Source organism: Bos javanicus, chromosome 7 (genome assembly GCF_032452875.1).
Source record: "Bos javanicus breed banteng chromosome 7, ARS-OSU_banteng_1.0, whole genome shotgun sequence".
NCBI lineage: Eukaryota > Metazoa > Chordata > Mammalia > Artiodactyla > Bovidae > Bos > Bos javanicus.
In genome coordinates, this window is record NC_083874.1 from 57,359,220 (window position 1) to 57,378,331 (window position 19,112).

Genomic DNA, 19,112 nt, shown 5'->3' on the forward strand with positions numbered 1-19,112 from the left:
CCTCAGGGTAGTTCTGACCTTTCCTTTAGGTTGCTGCTGCTGCTAAGTCGCTTCAGTCGTGTCTGACTCTGTGCAACCCCATGGACTGCAGCCCACCAGGCTCCCCCATCCCTGGGATTCGCCAGGCAAGAACACTGGAGTGGGTTGCCATTTCCTTCTCCAATGCAGGAAAGTGGAAAGTGAAAGTGAAGTCGCTCAGTCGTGTCCGACTCTTAGCGACCCCATGGACTGCAGCCTACCAGGCTCCTCCATCCATGGGATTTTCCAGGCAACAGTACTGGAGTGGGGTGCCATGCCTTTTCCCTCATTTAGGTTAGATCTATCCAAACTTACACTGACCTGCCTACCAGCTATTTCTGGATATTGAAGTGGCTCACTGTGTCTTTTGCTCTACATTGTAAGCCCCTGCAGGCAGAGGCTGACTCGGAACCCTCAAGTGCCCAGTGTACGTGTGGGTGGGTGGGGGTCTGTACCTGGTAAGTCTCGATGGGGCGGTTTTCCATGTTGAGATCCCAGACTTTGACGGTCAGATAGTCTCTGGTCATGATATACCTCCCACTGTGGCTGAACTTCACATCCGAAATTGAAGAGATAATTTCAGAGAAAAATGACCTGTTGCTTGGATCTTCTGGCTCTTCAAAAACTGCAGAACAAAAAGCAAAAGAGAACAAATTTAGTACCTCCTTATTAACTGATGTGAACGTGTTTGGGCCAGCTAGAAAGCCAACCATCTAACTTAGGGTTGGAATCGGGCGCGCAGACCTGTCAGCTCCCTGGCAGTAGAACAAACTGTCACTGGTTTCTATATCATGTTTCTCATGGAAGGACTCTCACGGGACTTGTTCCCTTCACAGAGCTGACTGCTTGCACAAGCTCTGTTTCACATTGGGTATCATTGTGATACCAGCAATAGTATACATTGCTACATACCAAAATATAGTCTTCTTAGATGCTTAAATTTTTTTTCTACTTTTTTGAGATGATGTAATTCATATACCATAGAATTTACTCATCTAAATTTTACAGTTTATGTGATTATATTAAAGATAATACTACCAACCATGCAATCATCAACAAAGCCTAAATTTAGGACATTTGCATCATCTCCTCCCCCCACAAAAAACCCTGAACTACTTCATACCCATTAGCACTTACTCCCTTTCCCTAATTTCTGCAGCCCTAGGCAAACACTATTTTCTTATTTTATGAAATTGCCTATTCTAAAAATTTTACATGAATGGAACCATACTATACATATATTTTATACTATTATTATATACCATATAATGCTGCTATGAATATTCATGTACAAGTTTTCATGTGAACATATGTATTCATCTCTCTTGGATCATGATGTTTAATAGTGGGACTTTGCTGCCAGACTGCCTTAAGCTTAAGGTCAGACTACCATTGTCTAGCTGTGTGACCTTGGGCAAGTTATTTAACTTTCCTGAGCCTCAGTCTCAGGTAAACTGGCTACAACGTCTTTTGTCTGTGTTTTCTATTTGCTCTGGTATCCAGCTGCTGCTTTTCTTTTCCCATAGATTCAGCTGACTTTCACTTACAGGACTAAAGAAAGCACTTACAGGAATAAAAGACACTGCAGCTTATTAAGCTGCCTTAATTCATCTTTCTAACCTTTTTTTGAACTTCTCTAGTTCAAACTGGATGTACACCATACCTCTGGATATTTCCCATTTTTATGTCCTGATGGTTCCTCCTTCAATTGTGTCATATTCTGCTTGATTCATATGCCTCATCTTTTACTTACATATTATTTTAGACCAAATGATCTTTTCTCTGAAGTCCTATCACACTTGGTCTGGCCCGTTCACTTACCATTTGCTTGGGTTCTCTCCCAAAGAAAGCATCATTTTTCACATTAGTATTTAACAATCCACAGCTTATCTTACCTAGGATGTGAGCTGCTTGAAGGCAGAATTTTGTTTTTTATCGTTGTACTGAGGGTTTTGCACGTAAATGTTCAATAAACATTTGTTGCTTAAGTTGCAGGATACAAAATCAATACACAGAAATCACTTACATTTCTATTTACTAACAATGAAAAATCAGAAAGAGAAATTAAGGAATCAATCCCATTCACCACTGCAACAAAAAGTATTAAGTATCTAGGAATAAACTTGGCTAAGGAGACAAAAGAACTGTACACAGAAAATTATGAGACACTAATGAAAGAAAGACAACATAAACAGATGGAGAGAGATTCCATGTTCCTGGGTAGGAAGAATCAATATTGTGAAAATGACTATACTACCAAATGCAATCTACAGATTTAGTGTGATCCCTATTGAATCACCAATGGCATTTTTCACAGAACTAGAACAAAAAATTTCACAATTCATATGAAACACAAAAGACCCTGAATAGCAAAGCAGTCTTGAGAAAGAAGAATGGAGCTGGAGGAATCAACCTTCCTGACTTCAGGTTATACTACAAAGCTACAGTCATCAAGACACTATGGTACTGGCACAAAAACAGAAATATAGACCAGTGGAACAAGATAGAACGCTGAGAAATAAACCCATGCACTGCATGGGTACCTTGTTTTTGACAAAGGGGGCAAGAATAGACAATGGGGCAAAGACAGCTTCTTCAATAAATGGTTCTGGGAAAACTGGACAGATACATGTAAAGAATGAATTTATAATACTTCCTAACACCATACACAAAGATAAATTCAAAATGGATTAAAGACCTAAATGTAACACCAGAAACTATAAAACTCTTAGAGGAAAACATAGGCAGAACACTTGATGATGTAAATCAAAGCAAGATCCTCTATGACCCACCTCCTAGAGAAATGGAAATAGAAACAAAAGTAAACAAGTGGGACCTGATTAAACATAAAAGCTTTTGCACAGAAAAGGAAACTATAAGCAAGGTGAAAAGACAACCTTCAGAATAGGAGAAAATAATAGCAAATGAAACAACTGACAAAGGATTAATTTCCAAAATATAAAAGCAGCTCAACCAAGTCAATATCAGAAAGACAAACAACCCAATCAAAAAGTCGGTGAAAAGACCTAAATAGACATTTCTCCAAAGAAGACATACAGATGGCTAACAAACACATGAAAAGATGCTCAATTCGCTCATTATTAAGAGAAATGCAAATCAAAACTACAGTGAGATATCACCTCACACCTGTTAGAATGGCCATCATCAAAAACTCTACAAACAATAAATGCTGGAGAGGGTGTGGAGAAAAGGGAACCCTCTTGCACTGTTGGTGGGAATGTAAATTGATATAGCCATTATGGAAGATGGTATGGAGATTCCTTAAAAAACTAGGAATAAAACCACCATATGACCCAGCAATCCCACTCCTAGACATATACCCTGAGGAAACCAAAATTGAAAAAGACACATGTATCCCATTGTTCATTGCAGCACTATTTACAAAAGCTAGACATGGAAGCAGCCTATATGTTCATCGACAGAGGAATGAAGAAGTTGTATATATACACAATGCAATATTACTCAGCAATAAAAAGGAACACATTTGAGTCCGTTCTAATGAGGTGGATGAACCTAGAACCTTCACAGAGTGAAGTGAGTCAGAGAAAGATAAATATTGTACTCTAATGCATATATATGGAATTAATAAAAATGGTACTAAAGAATATTTACAGGGCAGCAATGGAGAAACAGACATAGAGAATAGACTTATGGACATGGGGAGAGGGGAGGAGAGGGTGAGATGTATGGAAAGAGTAACATGGAAACTTACATTACCATATGTAAAATAGATAGCCAACGGGAATTTGCTGTATGGCTCAGGAAACTCAAACAGGGGCTCTGTATCAACCAGGAGGGGTGGGATGGGGAGGGAGATGGGAGGGAGGTTCAGAAGGGAGGGGATATATGTATACCTATGGCTGATTCATGTTGCGTTTTGACGGAAAACAGCAAAATTCTGTGAAGCAATTTATCCTTCAATAAAAAATTAAAAAAATTGTTTTGCTTGATTGGAACCAAAGCTAGATAATTTAACAAAATCTTTGCCTTATAAGTGGTTAGCTTGAATGATATTGAGCTATACATATTTACCTACATTTAATTATTTTTGACCTACCATAATGGTAGTTGAGTATGGTTCCGCTTGATAAGTGCTTCTATCACAGTTTTAGGCTAAACAAAACATCAACCTGCAGGTTACTGAGTAACTCGTCCCCCAGGAGTTTCTCTTCCTGCCCATTCAATGCTCTTACAGAGTGGCTATCAAATCGTATGTAGAAAATCTAGAGATGGAGACAGGATAGTGGAGTGGAGGGACATAATCTCACCTCTTCTTATGAAAACACCAAAATCACAACCATCAACAAAAAAGATGCTGGAACCTACCAAAAAGATATTCTAAATCCACAGCAGCAGCCATTATGAGATGGTAGGAGGAGTGAAATCATGATAAGATCAAACCCCATGCCCGCTGGGTGGACGACCCACAAACTGGAGAATCATTATACTACAGAAGTTCTGCCACAGGATGGAAAGCTCTGGGCCCCATGTCAGGCTCCCCAGCCTTGGGGTCTGGCAACCAGAGGGGGAACCTTGGTAAATTTAAGAAAATTGAGATCATATCAAGCATTGTTCCAACCACAATGCTAAATGCCTAGAAATCAACTATAAGAAAAAAAACTGCAGTAAAACAGCCGCAAACACATGGAGGCTAAGCAATATGCTACTAAACAACCAGTGGGTCACCGAAGAAGGCAAAGAAGAAGGAAACAGATACCTAGAGACAGATGAAAATGAAAGCACGAGGATCCTGAACACAGCAGCAGTGCTAACAGGTGAGCTGGGGCTGCTGGGGGCAGGGGGCGGGTTAAGGCTGGAGGGAAAGGATAGTTAGGGGATTGGGGATGGACATGTACACAGTGCTATGTTTAAAATTGATAACCAACAGGGACCTGCTTACAGCACAGGGAACTCTGCTCAATGTTATGTGCAACCTGGATGGGAGGGGGTCTGGGGGAGAATGGATACATGTATATGTATGGGGAAGTCTCTTCACTGTTCACTGAAGCCATCACAACATTGTTTGTTGTTAACTGGTTATACTCCAATACAAAATAAAAAATGTCTGAGAGAAGTTTATAGCAATATTGTCTTACTTCAGGAAACAAAAAAAATCTCAAACAACATAACCTTACACCTAAGGCAACTAGAGAAAGGGGAACAAAACCCAGTTAGTAGAAGGAAAGAAACCATAAAGATTAGAGCAGAAATAAATGAAATAGATGAAAAAAATAGAAAAGATCAATGAAACTAAAAGCTAATTCTTTGAAAAGATAAATAAACTCGATAAACCTTTAGCCAGACTCATTAAGAAAAACAGAGAGGGCTCAAATCAGTAAAATTAGAAATAAAAAGTTACAATGGGGGTGAGATGGGACAGGACATAGGTATGCCTGAGGCTGATTCATGTTGATGTATGGCAGAAACCAACACAGTATTGTAAAGCAATTGTCCTTAAAAAAGAAAAGTTACAATGGACACTACAGAAATACAAAGGATCATAAGAAACTACTACGAGCAACCAAATCCAATAAAATGGACAAATTCTTAGAAAGGTACAATCTCCTAAGACTGAACCAGGAAGAAATAGAAAATATGGACAGACCAATCACAAGTACTGAAATTGAACTTGTGATTAAAAAATTCCCAATAAAAGTCCAGGACCAGATGGCTTCACAGGTGAATTTTATTATACACTTAGAGAAGAGTTAACACCATATCCTTCTGAAACTCTTCCCAAAAACTGTACAGGGAGGAACACTCCCAAGCTCGTTCTACGAGGCCACCATCACCGTGACACCAAAAGCAAAGATACCACAAAAAAGCACTGTTTACAACAGCCAAGACACAGAAGTAACCTACATGTCCACCAACAGACGAATGCATAATGATGTACATATATATAACCGCATATTACTCAGCCATTAAAAAGAATGAAATGCCATATGCAGCAACATGGATGGGCCTGAAGATTATCATACTAAGTGAGGTAAGTCAGAGAAAGACAAATATCATGTGATATCATTTACATTCAGAATCCAAAAAAATGACACAAGTGCATTTATTTACAAAACTGGAACAGACTCACAGACTTTGAAAACAAACTTATGGGTTACCAAAGGGGAAGGGAGGGACGAATACATTGAGAGTTTGGGACTGACGTATATATAGACTACTGTATTTAAAAGAGATGACCAACAAAGACCTGCTGTATGACACAGGAGACTCTGCTCAATATCTGTAATAATCTAAATGTGAAAAGAAGACTAGCTATACATATATGTGTAACTGAATCACTTTGTTGTACACCTGAAACTAACACCACTTTGTTCATCAATTATACCCCAATATAAAATAAAAAATTAACCCAAATTCTTTGTAGAAAATCTAATATAATCTAATGAGTTGTCTTCCAAACCTTGCTGAATTATACCATGAGCCAAACCAAAATATTAATTTTCACAGCAACAACAGAAAAAACCTGATCAATCAGAATTGAACTTGAGAGTTAAAAAACTCATTGAAACAGAAAAACATGAACTCAATACCATTTCTGACCCAATGTCTCAGTCTGTGCCCTTACCTCTTGGTAAGCACTAACAAGGCCCCTGGACTCTGACTGGTGTCCTCATAGTTGGATACTAGATTTTCACCTTAGTTTCTCTGCAAGGTAATCTCAGTAGGACCAGGGACTTAGAAACTCCAGGCATGCTCCATACAAACATCCCCACAGAGAGAGGAATGATGGCCCTGAGGCTTGGTCATGCCCTACCCAGTGCATCTGGACAGCTAGAGTGGGTAAATGGGAAGGACTTGGCAAAACTGCACACTCATGGTAGTCAATTCCTGCCTCTGTCACTTATCAGCTGCTCACATTTTCTTTTCTACTCTGAGATTCCATTTTCCCAGCTGTAGAATAGGCATGCATGTTGCTTGACACATAGCAGGTCCTCAGTAAATATCAGCTGCTGATATTTTTATCATGAAAAGCATGCACTGATTCTGTATTAGCCGATCATATTTCACTTACTAAGCCTCTTGGGGGGCTTCCCTGGAGGTTCAGGCAGTAAATAATCTGCCTGCAATGCAGGAGACCTGGGTTCAGTCCCTGGGTCAGGAAGATCCCCTGGAAGAGGGAATGGCTACCTATTTCAGTATTCTTGCCTGGAGAATTCCATGGACAGAGAAGACTGTAGCCGTGGCAGGCTACAGTCCATGGGGTCACAAAGAATCGGACACGACTGAGCGATTACCAGAGAGAGAGAGAAGCCTGGAGGGAGGATTAAATTAGGAGTCTGGGATTAGCAGATACAAACTACTAAATAGAAAATAGATAAGCAACAAACACAGGGAACTATATTCATTATCCTGTAATAAACTACAATGGAAAAGAATAGAAAAATAATATATATGTATAACTGATTCACGTTGTTGTACACCTAAAACTAACACCACATTGTAAGTTAACTACACTTCGATAAAAAAAAGACTCTTTTGAGAATTTTGGACTGAAGACTACAGAACCTGGGGGCTATTTAAATGATGTAAATATGTAAAAGAGTATTACAAGGTTATACCTAGGAATATGTTCTCCAAATGTTAGGCATATTGGAAGGCCAGTGTGGCAGCATTGTAAAGCCTTAAAGTGACAGCCCCAGAAGGTGGAGGTGAAATGAAAAAAGATAATGTTTAATCAACGCATCACATATTCATGTAGAATGCAGAGACCAGGATATACATAACATGCCTACCTGCACAGCACTGCAGTTCATTACATGTCTATGCTTATCCAAGTCTTAATATTAGCTCCATGAATTTCTTCCATTCATTCAGCAATGATATTCAATGCTATTAATAATTACTGTTTACGGGAAGCTTATTATGTTTCAGGCCCTTCAGTTCAGTTCAATCACTCAGTCATGTCCGACTCTTTGCGACCCCATGAATCACAGCACGCCAGGCCTCCCTGTCCATCACCAACTCCCGGAGTTCACTCAAACTCATGTCCATCAAGTCGGTGATGCCATCCAGCCATCTCATCCTCTTTTGTCCCCTTCTCCTCCTGCCCCCAATCCCTCCCAGCATCAGTCTTTTCCAATGAGTCAACTCTTCGCATGAGGTGGCCAAAGTACTGAAGTTTCACCTTTAGCATCATTCCCTCCAAAGAACACCCAGGACCGATCTCCTTTAGAATGGACTGGTTGGATCTTCCTGCAGTCCAAGGGACTCTCAAGATTAGAGAAATGCAAATCAAAACTACAATGAGATATCACCTCACATGGGTCAGGATGGCCATCATAAAAAAATCTACAATAAATGCTGGAGAGGGTGTGGAGAAAAGGGAACCCTCTTGCACTGTTGGTGGGAATGTATGTTGATATATTGATATAGCCACTATGGAAGACAGTATGGCGATTCCTCGAAAAACTAGGAATAAAACCACCATCAGTTCAGTTCAGTCACTCAGTCGTGCCCGACTCTTTGCGACCCCATGAACCGCAGCACGCCAGCCCTCCCTGTCCATCACCAATTCCCAGGGTTCACTCAAACTCACATCCATCGAGTCGGTGATGCCATCCAGCCATCTCATCCTCTGTTGTCCCCTTCTCCTCCTGCCCCCAATCCCTCCCAGCATCCATATGGCCCAGCAGTCCCACTCCTAGGCATATACCCTGAGGAAAGCAAAATTGAAAAAGACACATGTACCCCAGCATTCACTGCAGCACTATTTACAATAGCTAGGATATGGAAGCAACCTAGCTGTCCATTGACAGATGAACGGATAAAGAAGCTGTGGTACATCATATACAATGGAATATTACTCAGCCATAAAAAAGGAACACATTGGAGTCAGTTCTAATGAGGCAGATGAACCTAGAGCCTATTATACAGAGTGAAGTCAGTAAGAAAGAGAAAAATGAATATTACATTCTCACACATTTATATGGAATTAGAAAGATGGTACTGATGAATCTATTTCCAGGGCAGCAATGGAGACACAGACATAGAGAACAGACTTATGGACACAGGGAGAGGGGAGGAAGGAGAGGAAGGGATGTATGGAGAGAGTAACACGGCTCCAAAGATTGCCAAATCCCAAGGCCATGATTGCCCCTGGTTGAAAACCGCTGCTTTAATCCTGCTTTCAAATCTTATTGAATCAAACCACCTCCCTGCCCCCATTTTTCTTGAAAAATGACTTGCAACCCAATATCTCTCCAGAACAGGCCTCCTCAGAATCTACTTTGGGTTATCATGCTACAGTCAACAGAGAAATGAATAAAGAAGAGGAGGTACATATACACAGTGGAATATTACTCAGCCGTAAAAAGGAATGAAATTGGGTCATTTGTAGAGATGTGGATGGATCTGGAGACTGTCATACAGAATGAAGAAAGTCAGAAAGAGAAGCACAAATATCATACATTAATGTGCATTGGTGGAATCTAGAAAAATGGTATATAGATGATCTTATTTACAAAATAGAAATAGAGACTCAGATGTAGAGAACAAACAGATGGATGGCAAGGGGGAAAAGGGAGGGGTGGGATGAATTGGGAGATTGGGATTGATACACACACACACACACACACACACTATTGATACTAGGTATAAAATAGGTAGCTAATGAGAACCTACTGTATAGCTCAGGGAACCCTACTCAGTGCTATGTGGTGACCTAAATGGGAAATAAATCCAAAAATGAGGGGATGTATGTATTAAACCCTAAAGGAAATCAGCCTTGAATATTCGTTGGAAGAACTGATGCTGAAGCTAAAGTTCCAATACTATGGCCCCCTGATATGAGGAGCTGACTCATTGAAAAGACCCCGATGCTGGGAAAGATTGAGGGCAGGAGGAGAAGGGGACGACAGAGGATGAGATGGTTGGATGGCATCATCAACTCAATGACATGTGTTTGAGCAAACTCCAGGAGAGAGTAAGACAGGGAAGCCTGGTGTGCTGCAGTCCATGGGGTCCCAAAGAGTTGGATATGACTTAGAGACTGAACAACACAGATGATTCACTTTGCTGTACAGCAGAAACTAATGCAACATTGTAGAGCAACTTTGCTCCAATAAAATTTTTCTTAAAAAGCACTGACACTTCCTTTCAAATCCTATAGGCTATATTAGGTGTCTGGTACAGTGTTTTGTGTTCTAACGTGTATACCTCTCCATGGAGCCAGAAAGCACCATGATGTTATCCTTCATGGTGCCTGGCCCAGGGCTGTTCAGATGACTGGCCACCTGAAGAAGATACTGGAATCATGGGAAAGGGTCAAAACCTCAGATCAGAGAGGGGAAGAGTTAAGAAGGAAACTGCTGACTTTGGAGAAACCTAAAACTACATTTATGATAAGTGGGGCAAAAGGAGAAAGGAGGCATGCTGTGTGCTGGGAGCAGTCTGGGGACAGCAGAAGAAAGAATGGAGGGAGACCACAGGTAAAGGCTGATCCTGGGCCGGCTCCTCCTTCTGGACCTCACACTGGACACTGCATAGGAACTCACGCCCACGATGGAGGGTCAGGAGGGGGCCCCACGCCTCTATCCCGTAGTGTGGGGGCTGAGCACACAGGTAGCTCCAAGCTTAGCGGGTCTGGGTGGAAATTCAGCTCTGTTGCTTATGTTATGAAGCTTTGGACAAGTGGCTTGATCTTTCCAAGCTTCATTTTCCTTATCTGTCAAATAGACATAAGAGGCATATATACCCTCTAGTGTGGTTGAGGGTCAGATGAGATCTTTCACGTCAAGCGCCTAGCACAGGGCTTGTACCCACAATAACACAGGAGGCAGCAGCAGTGCAGAAGTGGTGCTGCTTAATGCAAGCCTGCTGTGCAATGAGTCCGGAAGCCTGATGTGCTTTTCCACTGGAACCAGATCTTAAGAGCTACTGGTTGTTAAGTCGATTTCTAGGTCTTCTATCTGGGCCTTTGATACACAACAGCTTGTCTCTGGACCATCAGTTGATACATACCTTCCTCAGTATACGCACCTCTCATTTGGTGCTGAACACTGTCAGCCCCTCCCCACCCCACCCCCATTCTGATGACTCAGGCACAGGAGAGAGAGAGTAAAGGAAACTGGGGAGGAGGGTGAAAAAGGAACAGACTCAGAATCACACACAGGGTTTTAAATCGCCGACTTCTGCTGACATTTCTTCTGTGCAGAAGCACAGCTGGCAGGCTTTTCCGTTTGGAGACACGGCCGACAGTTTCCCCACAATGGGGATACAACTGGCAATCTTCCTACAGAGTAAGGCAGATGGCAATTTTCCTTCAGAGGTATGTGCAGGCCACAGTTTTGCCCCTGGAGAGGAAAGGCTCACTGATTGAGATGCAGCCAGTAATCTTTACTATACAGAAGACACATTGAATAATTTTGTCCAGCGAGAAAAATGGCCAACAGTTTTCCCACGGTGGGTAAGAATGCCCATGGACCAATAATGCTCGCCTTTATCCAGCTAAGGACAGCGAGAGAAGTTTAAGATTTAATTAGTGGCTATTGTACTACCGTGGGCATAATGACATAGTCTCCAGACATGAGCTGGAGACTGGAGCTTGGATCCGATGAAGACTCAGCGGATTCTGAACTGGGAAACGACCAAGCCCAGTGGGCTCTACTTTTACAGTTTGTTTTTCATACAGACCTTCACTAATCCTACAGATGATTGTTTAACAGTGAAGACTGTAGCAACACAATGCATAGCATGATGGAGCAGGAACAGTTCATCTAGGAGAGAACTGTGGTCTCTGACTTTGTGTAACTGTTTCCATGATATTTCTGCATGTATTATAATTCATAAATGTCATCTCTTTTAATAAATAATCATTTGGAGACTTCCCTGGTGGTCCAGTGGTTAAAGATCTGCTTTGCAATGCAGGGTACACAGGTTCGATCCCTGGTCGGGGAGTTAAAGTCCCACACGCTGTGGACCAACTCAGTCCATGTGCTGCAACTACAGAGCCCATGCACCAGAGCTAGAGAGTCCCTGCACTGCAATGAAAGATCCCACGTGCTGCCACTAAGACCTGAGGCAGCCAAATAAATAAATAAATATTGAAAAATAAATCATTATTCAAAGTGAAGATATAATGAGTCAAAACATTTTTTTCTAGATAGAAAAAAATGGACCTAAAATTCTCAGGTGGGCAGAAATGATGAGACAATCTGGGGTGGTGCGATCTTGGCTGCTCTGACTGGGTAAGACTTAACAGGGAGCTGAACCTTGAATGACTAGTCAGCTCTAGATAGATCAGAGGTTGGCAGACTTTTCCTGTCAAGGGCCAGGTAGCACATATTTTAGGCTTGGAGGGCCCTCTGGTCCCTGTTGCAACTGCTCAGTCCTGCCTCTGTGGCATGAAAGCACCAGAGAGAATATGTAAACAGATGAGCGTCTATTCCAATGAAGCTCTACTTATGGACACTGGAATCTCAATGTCATCTAATTTTCATGTGTCATGAAACAGTCTTCTTTTTTGATTTTTTGCTCAATCATTAAAGAAAAATGTAAAAACCTTATTCTTTGCTGGCGTTGTGCCAAGGCAGGAGGTAGGTCAGACATGACCTGCAGACCAGAGCTTGCCTACTCTCGATGAATACGTTTTGGGGTTGTAGGGGTGCTTCCTGTGCTAGACAGGGGAACCAGCATGAGTTCGTGCCTGAGTGATACATATATCTGAGGGGACAATGGGAGCCTGGGACTAGCAGCACAGATTGCTTGTGTGGGAAGGCTGGAAGATGAGATCATTGCTTAGGAAGATTTGCTAAGACTTACTAAGGAATGTCTCTCTGCTGGTACAGGAGATGTCAGTAGTCTTTGGAGTCGACATCTGGTTGGAACCCATGCTCCACCATTTACAGGCTGGATTGTCTTTGTCAAGTTTTTGTACCAAGATTCAGTTTCAATACTTTCAGTATGCAGACATCTGTTCCTGTTTTTGCATGGTTGTCAGAATCCACCTAGCTCAGTGCCTGACACATGATCAGAAGGCGGCAAATACTAGTGTCACGTACTCTTCAACTGACATATTTTGACTGACTGGTAGGTGTGAGGTACTCTGTTAGGTGTTGGGGTCACAAGAGTAAGCTGGATGGAAAAGATCTTGTGCTCTTTGGCACTTCCTTCAACAAGGAGTGGGCCCATTTACTTGTGCCAGGGACGGGGGGTGCTTTTTGTTTTTCCCTAAAGGAAAAAAAGCTGCTAATTTTCACCCACCCTTCAAAGATGTCTATATCCTAATCCCCAGAACCTGTGACTGTGTTACATGCCAGAGGGGAATTAGGTTGTTGAGTACTTGACTTTAAAATGGGGGCAATTATGTTGGAGCTGCATCATCTGGCTGTACCCAGTGTAATGACAAGCATCCCTTTGTATGGAGGAGGAGGAGGCAGGAGAGGCTGTGTCAGAGGATGCAGTGTGAGAGGGACTCAGCCATTGCTGGCTTGGAAGATGGAGGGAAGGGGCCAGGAGCCCAGGAAAGTGGGCTGCCTCCAGAATCTCGAAAAGGCAAGAAGCAGACACCTCCCGCCACTCCCCCCACCAACCCCTGCACAGAAGTTCCAAGCAGGAGCCCACCCTGCAGACCCAGCAAGATAAACACTGTGGACTTCTGACCTCTGGAACTGTAAGATGATAACTTTCTACTGTTTCAAGTCACTGTGTTTACTAAGTGTGTGGTCATTTAATGTAGTAATAACAGGAAATTAATACTCCTCTTTCCCCAGACAGTCCATACTGGAGTGGGTTGCCATTTCCTTCTCTAGGGGATCTTCCCAACCCAAGGATCAAACCCAGGTCTCCTGCATTGCAGGCAGATTCTTTACTGTCTGAGCCACCAGGGAAGCCCCCATAAAGGGGGAGATACAGTTTATGAGCTCTCCCCACTGACTCTGGGCAGCTGCTCTTACTTTTCTGGGCCCCAGCGGCTGCTGGCTCTGCCTGCAGGTCCCTGAAGAGACTGCTCCCTTTCAGCAGCTGCTCCTCTCCAGCTGGCCCAGAAGGCAGACCAGAGCAGGCTGGGCTGGGTTCGTCACAGACTCCTCCCAGCATCCTGGTTGCTGCCTGCATGGGCTGACACCATCCAGAAAGACTTGAACACGGTGACTGCAAAGCAGAGCAAGTCAAGCAGCTCACGGACCATCAGGATTTAGCAGCAGAACATGAGGTTGCGTGTGACCCTGCTGTGCCCACGAGAACTCTTCCCAAAGCAATGTCACTTACAGTGACGCCCCACGAGTAGCCAGCAGTCCCACCCACTGGGCCTGGCATGCAAGGCCCTTCGTATCAGGCCCTAGATCAGCACTCCAGTGTTACTGCCCAGTTCTCACTGGCTCAAACTCTCCATGGCAGCCTCACTGGCCTATTTGTCATTTCTGCTGGGGTCAGAGAACTCCTTTCTCCAGGTGCCAATCGGGTGGTGAAGGAGACGAAGCATGCCTAGGTGCACACCAGGGAGTGCTAGGGGGTGCTAGGGACTGTGCAAACTGGAGTGTCCACTCAGCTCCAGCTGACTGTGACCACCCAGAAGTGTTGGTCTGGCGTAGCCTGTTCATCTCATTTCAAAGTCTTAATTTTTCCCTGGAACTCTGATGCTTCATTTTTAACGACTAATTGAGAATTTTTAGGATGCAGTTAAACAGAAGTCACCTGTAAGCCCTGTGGGCTGCAGTTTGTGACCTCTGGTTTGCATGCTTTATTAATGATGGCTGATGTTTACGGAGCACTTAGCATGTGCTAGAGCTTGATCCATGCTCATTCCCTTCCTGTCTTAGTTCTGTCTGCTATTACAGAATACCATGGACTGGGTAGCTTACAGACAACAGAAATACATAGTTCTACAGGTTGGAAATCTGAGAGCAGAGTGCCAGTATGGTCACATTTCGGTGAGGGCCCTGCTCTGAGGTGCAGAGGGTCATTTTCTTGTTGTGTCCCCATGGACACACATGTTTTATTCATGAGGGCTCTGCCTGCATGACCACATTATCTCCTAAAGGTCCTATTGCCTCATAACTGTGACATTGGGGGTTAATCTATCAACATAAATATTGGGGGGCTAAAACCAGTCCAGAATACCATTCTATTTCTGCTCCTCTGTTTCTCTGACTCCTCTTCAACCATCAGGGCTCACTGTCTCTTCCAGGAAGCCTTCCTTGACCACCACCACACCCTTTCCTTCCTCTCACTGGATAATGTGGCCACTTTCCATACTTTTCCCTATTATTACTGTTCTGTGCTTAGTTGGTCAGTCATGTCATTACTTGTAAATTCTGAATATATATATATATATATATATATTTAAAATAAATCTTTATATAATATATAGATATTCAGAATTCACAAGTAAGTCATCCTAGTTCAGGGAATGGGATCCACAGAAAGGCAGCCCTAGTGGTAACTACAGCACATGCTCCCCACCTGAATGAGCTTCATTGCACAGCTCAGGAAACAGAGGCGTGGAGAGACTGGGACACAGGACCACGTGCTCCCTGCTTGTTTGCTCTGGGATTAGATCTTTCTCCTGAAGAAGCCTCAGCTGGAATCTGTGATCTAAAGACAGGGGAAGTGAGGACCTGTCTGGGAGAGGGCTCACCTGCCAATCTAAAAGCTGAACTGGGCCTCCCATCCACAGGCAAGTTTATTCGTGTGGAGCCTGACTGTCCTCCCTTTGTGAGGATTAATCATTTATTAGCCCAGTGGGGCGGGTGTCTTTGGGAGAAACATCATTCTGGAGAGATACTTATTGAAGGAGGGCTCTGAGCATCTTGTCGCCAGCTGGCAGCAGGAAAGGGCGGCTCCAGTCCAGACAAGATGATGAGCTGGCAGTGGGTGTCTTGACAGGAGCCTAATGAAGAAATGTGGTAGCAGCGAGGCCCAGCTTTACAAGCCCACGTATTTGGTCTTTCACTCTGTGATAGCCCTCTCTTTATCGGGGGGCGGGGGGAGGCGACAAAAGGGTTCATGGGGCTGTACGTCTCCTACTGTGGATTTATGTGTTCCTATAGCCAGTGGGCTTCAGCAACATGACGCAGGCCCCTAGGTGCACTCAATACATCACAGGTTAAACTTCTCACCTCCCTGCTTTCTCTTTCTCTCTCTCATAATTTGTTTCCAACAAGAAACTGCGTGCCGCTGCTCCGAGAGAAGCCCAGACTCCCCGGGGAACCTCTGCCCAGGTGGCAGGCACCGAGAGTGTGTGGCCCTTATTAGGGGTGATCGCTGGAAAGCTGGTTGTCATGGCACCGCGAGCCCAGGGCTGCACTCCCAAGATGCCCCCATTTTCCAGGCTGTCTACATAATCACTGCAATGAGAGGCGTAAACACGGAAAGGGAGAGAGGAGCAGCTCCCTGCTGACAGTCATATCCTTGCAGAGTGGGACGGCCCAAGCACACAGCATGGAGGGATGCTGGTGGGGGCTGCTCGCTGCCTCATTGTCTCCCCCATGCTCTGCCTCTGTGTTCTCAGCGCTGGCTTTTGACAGGAAAACACTGCTCTTGACTTACTAACAGTCAGTGTTGTGCCTGAATGCACCTGGAACTTGCATACATGGAGAGGTCAGAGCTACTGTCTTCAAGTAGATGGAGTCATTGCCTCCCATCCAGACACTGTGCTAACTATGTGTGATAGTCCATTCCATTCTCACAACCTGCCTGCTTTACATTTTAGCAGATGTGAGATCTTTTATAAACACGTCTCATTCATTCATTCATTTAGTATGCTTTAGTAGTCATGATACATCAGAGAGCCATCTATCTTTGTCCCAGGCCAGGAAGAGGCAGAGCTAGGATGTAAACCCAGTACTGGTCCTATAGCTGGACCCCAGAGATGGCAGCCCACCAGGCTCCCCCGTCCCTGGGATTCTCCAGGCAAGAATACTGCAGTGGGTTGCCATTTCCTTCTCCAATGCATGAAAGTGAAAAGTGAAAGTGAAGTCGCTCAGTCATGTCTGACTCTTAGCAACCCCGTGGACTGCAGCCTACAGGCTCCTCCATACATGGGATTTTCCAGGCAAGAGTACTGGAGTGGGGTGCCATTGCCTTCTCCAATAACTGGACCCTACTGTTCCCCTATTCTGCATCATTTTCTCCTCCAGTTCAATGTGTAGAGAGGGTACCCCTGTCTGGTGCTCACAGACATAGGGAGCCCCCCTGTCCCACCTCAGAGGGCATGGTCCTAGTAAAATGAACTGAATTGGTCTAAGGCTTAAACCTCTGATTTGGACTTCATTGGCTGTGTGTTCTCACTGACCACAGAGAATTAATCAGAGCAGAGATGTCTCTTAATGGACCTAACATCATGCACCATTGGTGATGTACAGAAGAGTCATCAACTTTGTTGAGCACCTTATCACCTGCTAGGCCCTCCCCCTGGCTCCAGACGTACCATCACCACTTTGAGACCTCTGGGACCTGGAAGCCTCTGCTTTTGGATGCAGAGAGAAGACACATTTTGCAATCACTGCAGCGAATAAAGGCTTTATCCCTTAGCAAGCACTTTAATGCTTAATGACTAGGACAAGGGGAGGAGGGACTGTCTGGGCCCAGTTTTCATTTTTAATTTGGCTGAAGAGTAAGAGATCTCTTCATCCCCACTGTGACTCATGCCATGCCTACTGGGTCACCCTAAGTAGGTGGCTCAGAAAACAAGGGCACCATAGTGTGCTGATTTCCTGGAAGCCAGACTCCACTAGTGAGATGCCTGTGCTGTTTTCTGCTCTCCAGCTACCTGGCCTACCCCGCTTCCTCCCACTCTGGCCCAGGGGGGCAATAATGGGAAGGCTTTCTACTGCTGCTGCTGCTGCTAAGTCACTTCAGTTGTGTCCGACTCTGTGCGACCCCATAGACGGCAGCCCACCAGGCTCCCCCATTCCTGGGATTCTCCAGGCAAGAACACTGGAGTGGGTTGCCATTTCCTTCTCCAATGCATGAAAGTGAAAAGTGAAAGGGAAGTTGCTCAGTCGTGTCCAACCCTCAGCGACCCCATGGACTGCAGCCTTCCAGGCTCCTCCATCCATTGGATTTTCCAGGCAAGAGTACTGGAGTGGGGTGCCATTGCCTTCTCCGGGAAGGCTTTCTAGACATTATCCACAGCTTCAACCCCGGGCTGTACACTGGGCTTCAACCCCGGGCTTAAATCTAGGCTCCACCCTTGACTCAGTCATTGACGTAAATTACACATTACACATTACACATAAATTACTTGCTTTTTTGAGTCTGCACTTTCTCATCTGTATCTCTGCACTCCTGGATTATTGTGATAAGAATAAAAAATTTATAAACAAACACTGACTGCTTACTGTGGGCCAGGCATTATCTCATTGAGTCCTCACAACTCAATTATGCAGGCTCTGTTATTGTCCTCATTTTATAGAGGGAGACTCTGAAGCTTAGAGAGAAAGGTTAAATTCAAGTCCAAGAAGTTCAAGATACCTGCACTGGGTTTATCTGACCCTAGAACCAACACTACTGGCCATGACAGCATGCAGGGGATCTCCTGCATTTCAAATGTTCATCTTATGCCCCTTTGCTTTTATGAAAGACCTATGCTAGTATCTGTTTTCACTAACCTAACTAAAAGAAATATAAAGAGGATTTTCACTTTTATGAAAAAAGCTAACATTCAATACCTTTATTTACATATGGTTTAAGAAAAGAACACATATCACATCTTATCTAATATTAGACCCTTTATAAAGATGTCTAATTCATTCATTTGTTCATCCATCCATTCATTTACTATGCTTTAGTAGCCATGATACATTGGGCCCTATCCTCAAAATGCTTCTACTTCTTAATAACCTTTCTTGGGGCTAGTGACCATGTTTTGTAGTAACACAGATTTGTAGTTTTTTGCCCTGAATAGAGAAGGTTCTGAATTTTGAATAGAGAAGGTTCTCAGTAAACAGTGACTGAAAAATGCTACATGTCAGGACTTTGGGGGAACATCTAGGATACCTTGAGGATGATGTTTGACATTACAGTTCATTTTAACATCTGACACCGTGTTCAGAGTAAACATTATTTGGTCAGCATTAGTAAACATTATTTTCTGTCTTTAATGTCGGGAACCTAAA

At 43.7% G+C, this 19,112-nt stretch overlaps 1 protein-coding gene across 13 annotated transcripts in view; it reads right to left on the minus strand.

Moving 5' to 3' along the window:
- The window catches only part of PPP2R2B (protein phosphatase 2 regulatory subunit Bbeta), a 509,042-nt gene that overhangs the window by 19,756 nt on the left and 470,174 nt on the right, over nt 1-19,112 (minus strand). For all 13 annotated transcript variants that reach the window (XM_061423894.1, XM_061423888.1, XM_061423890.1 and 10 more), the window contains one exon: nt 474-643. In XM_061423894.1, coding sequence (XP_061279878.1) covers nt 474-643 — 170 coding nt within the window. The remainder of the gene's footprint in view (nt 1-473; nt 644-19,112) is intronic.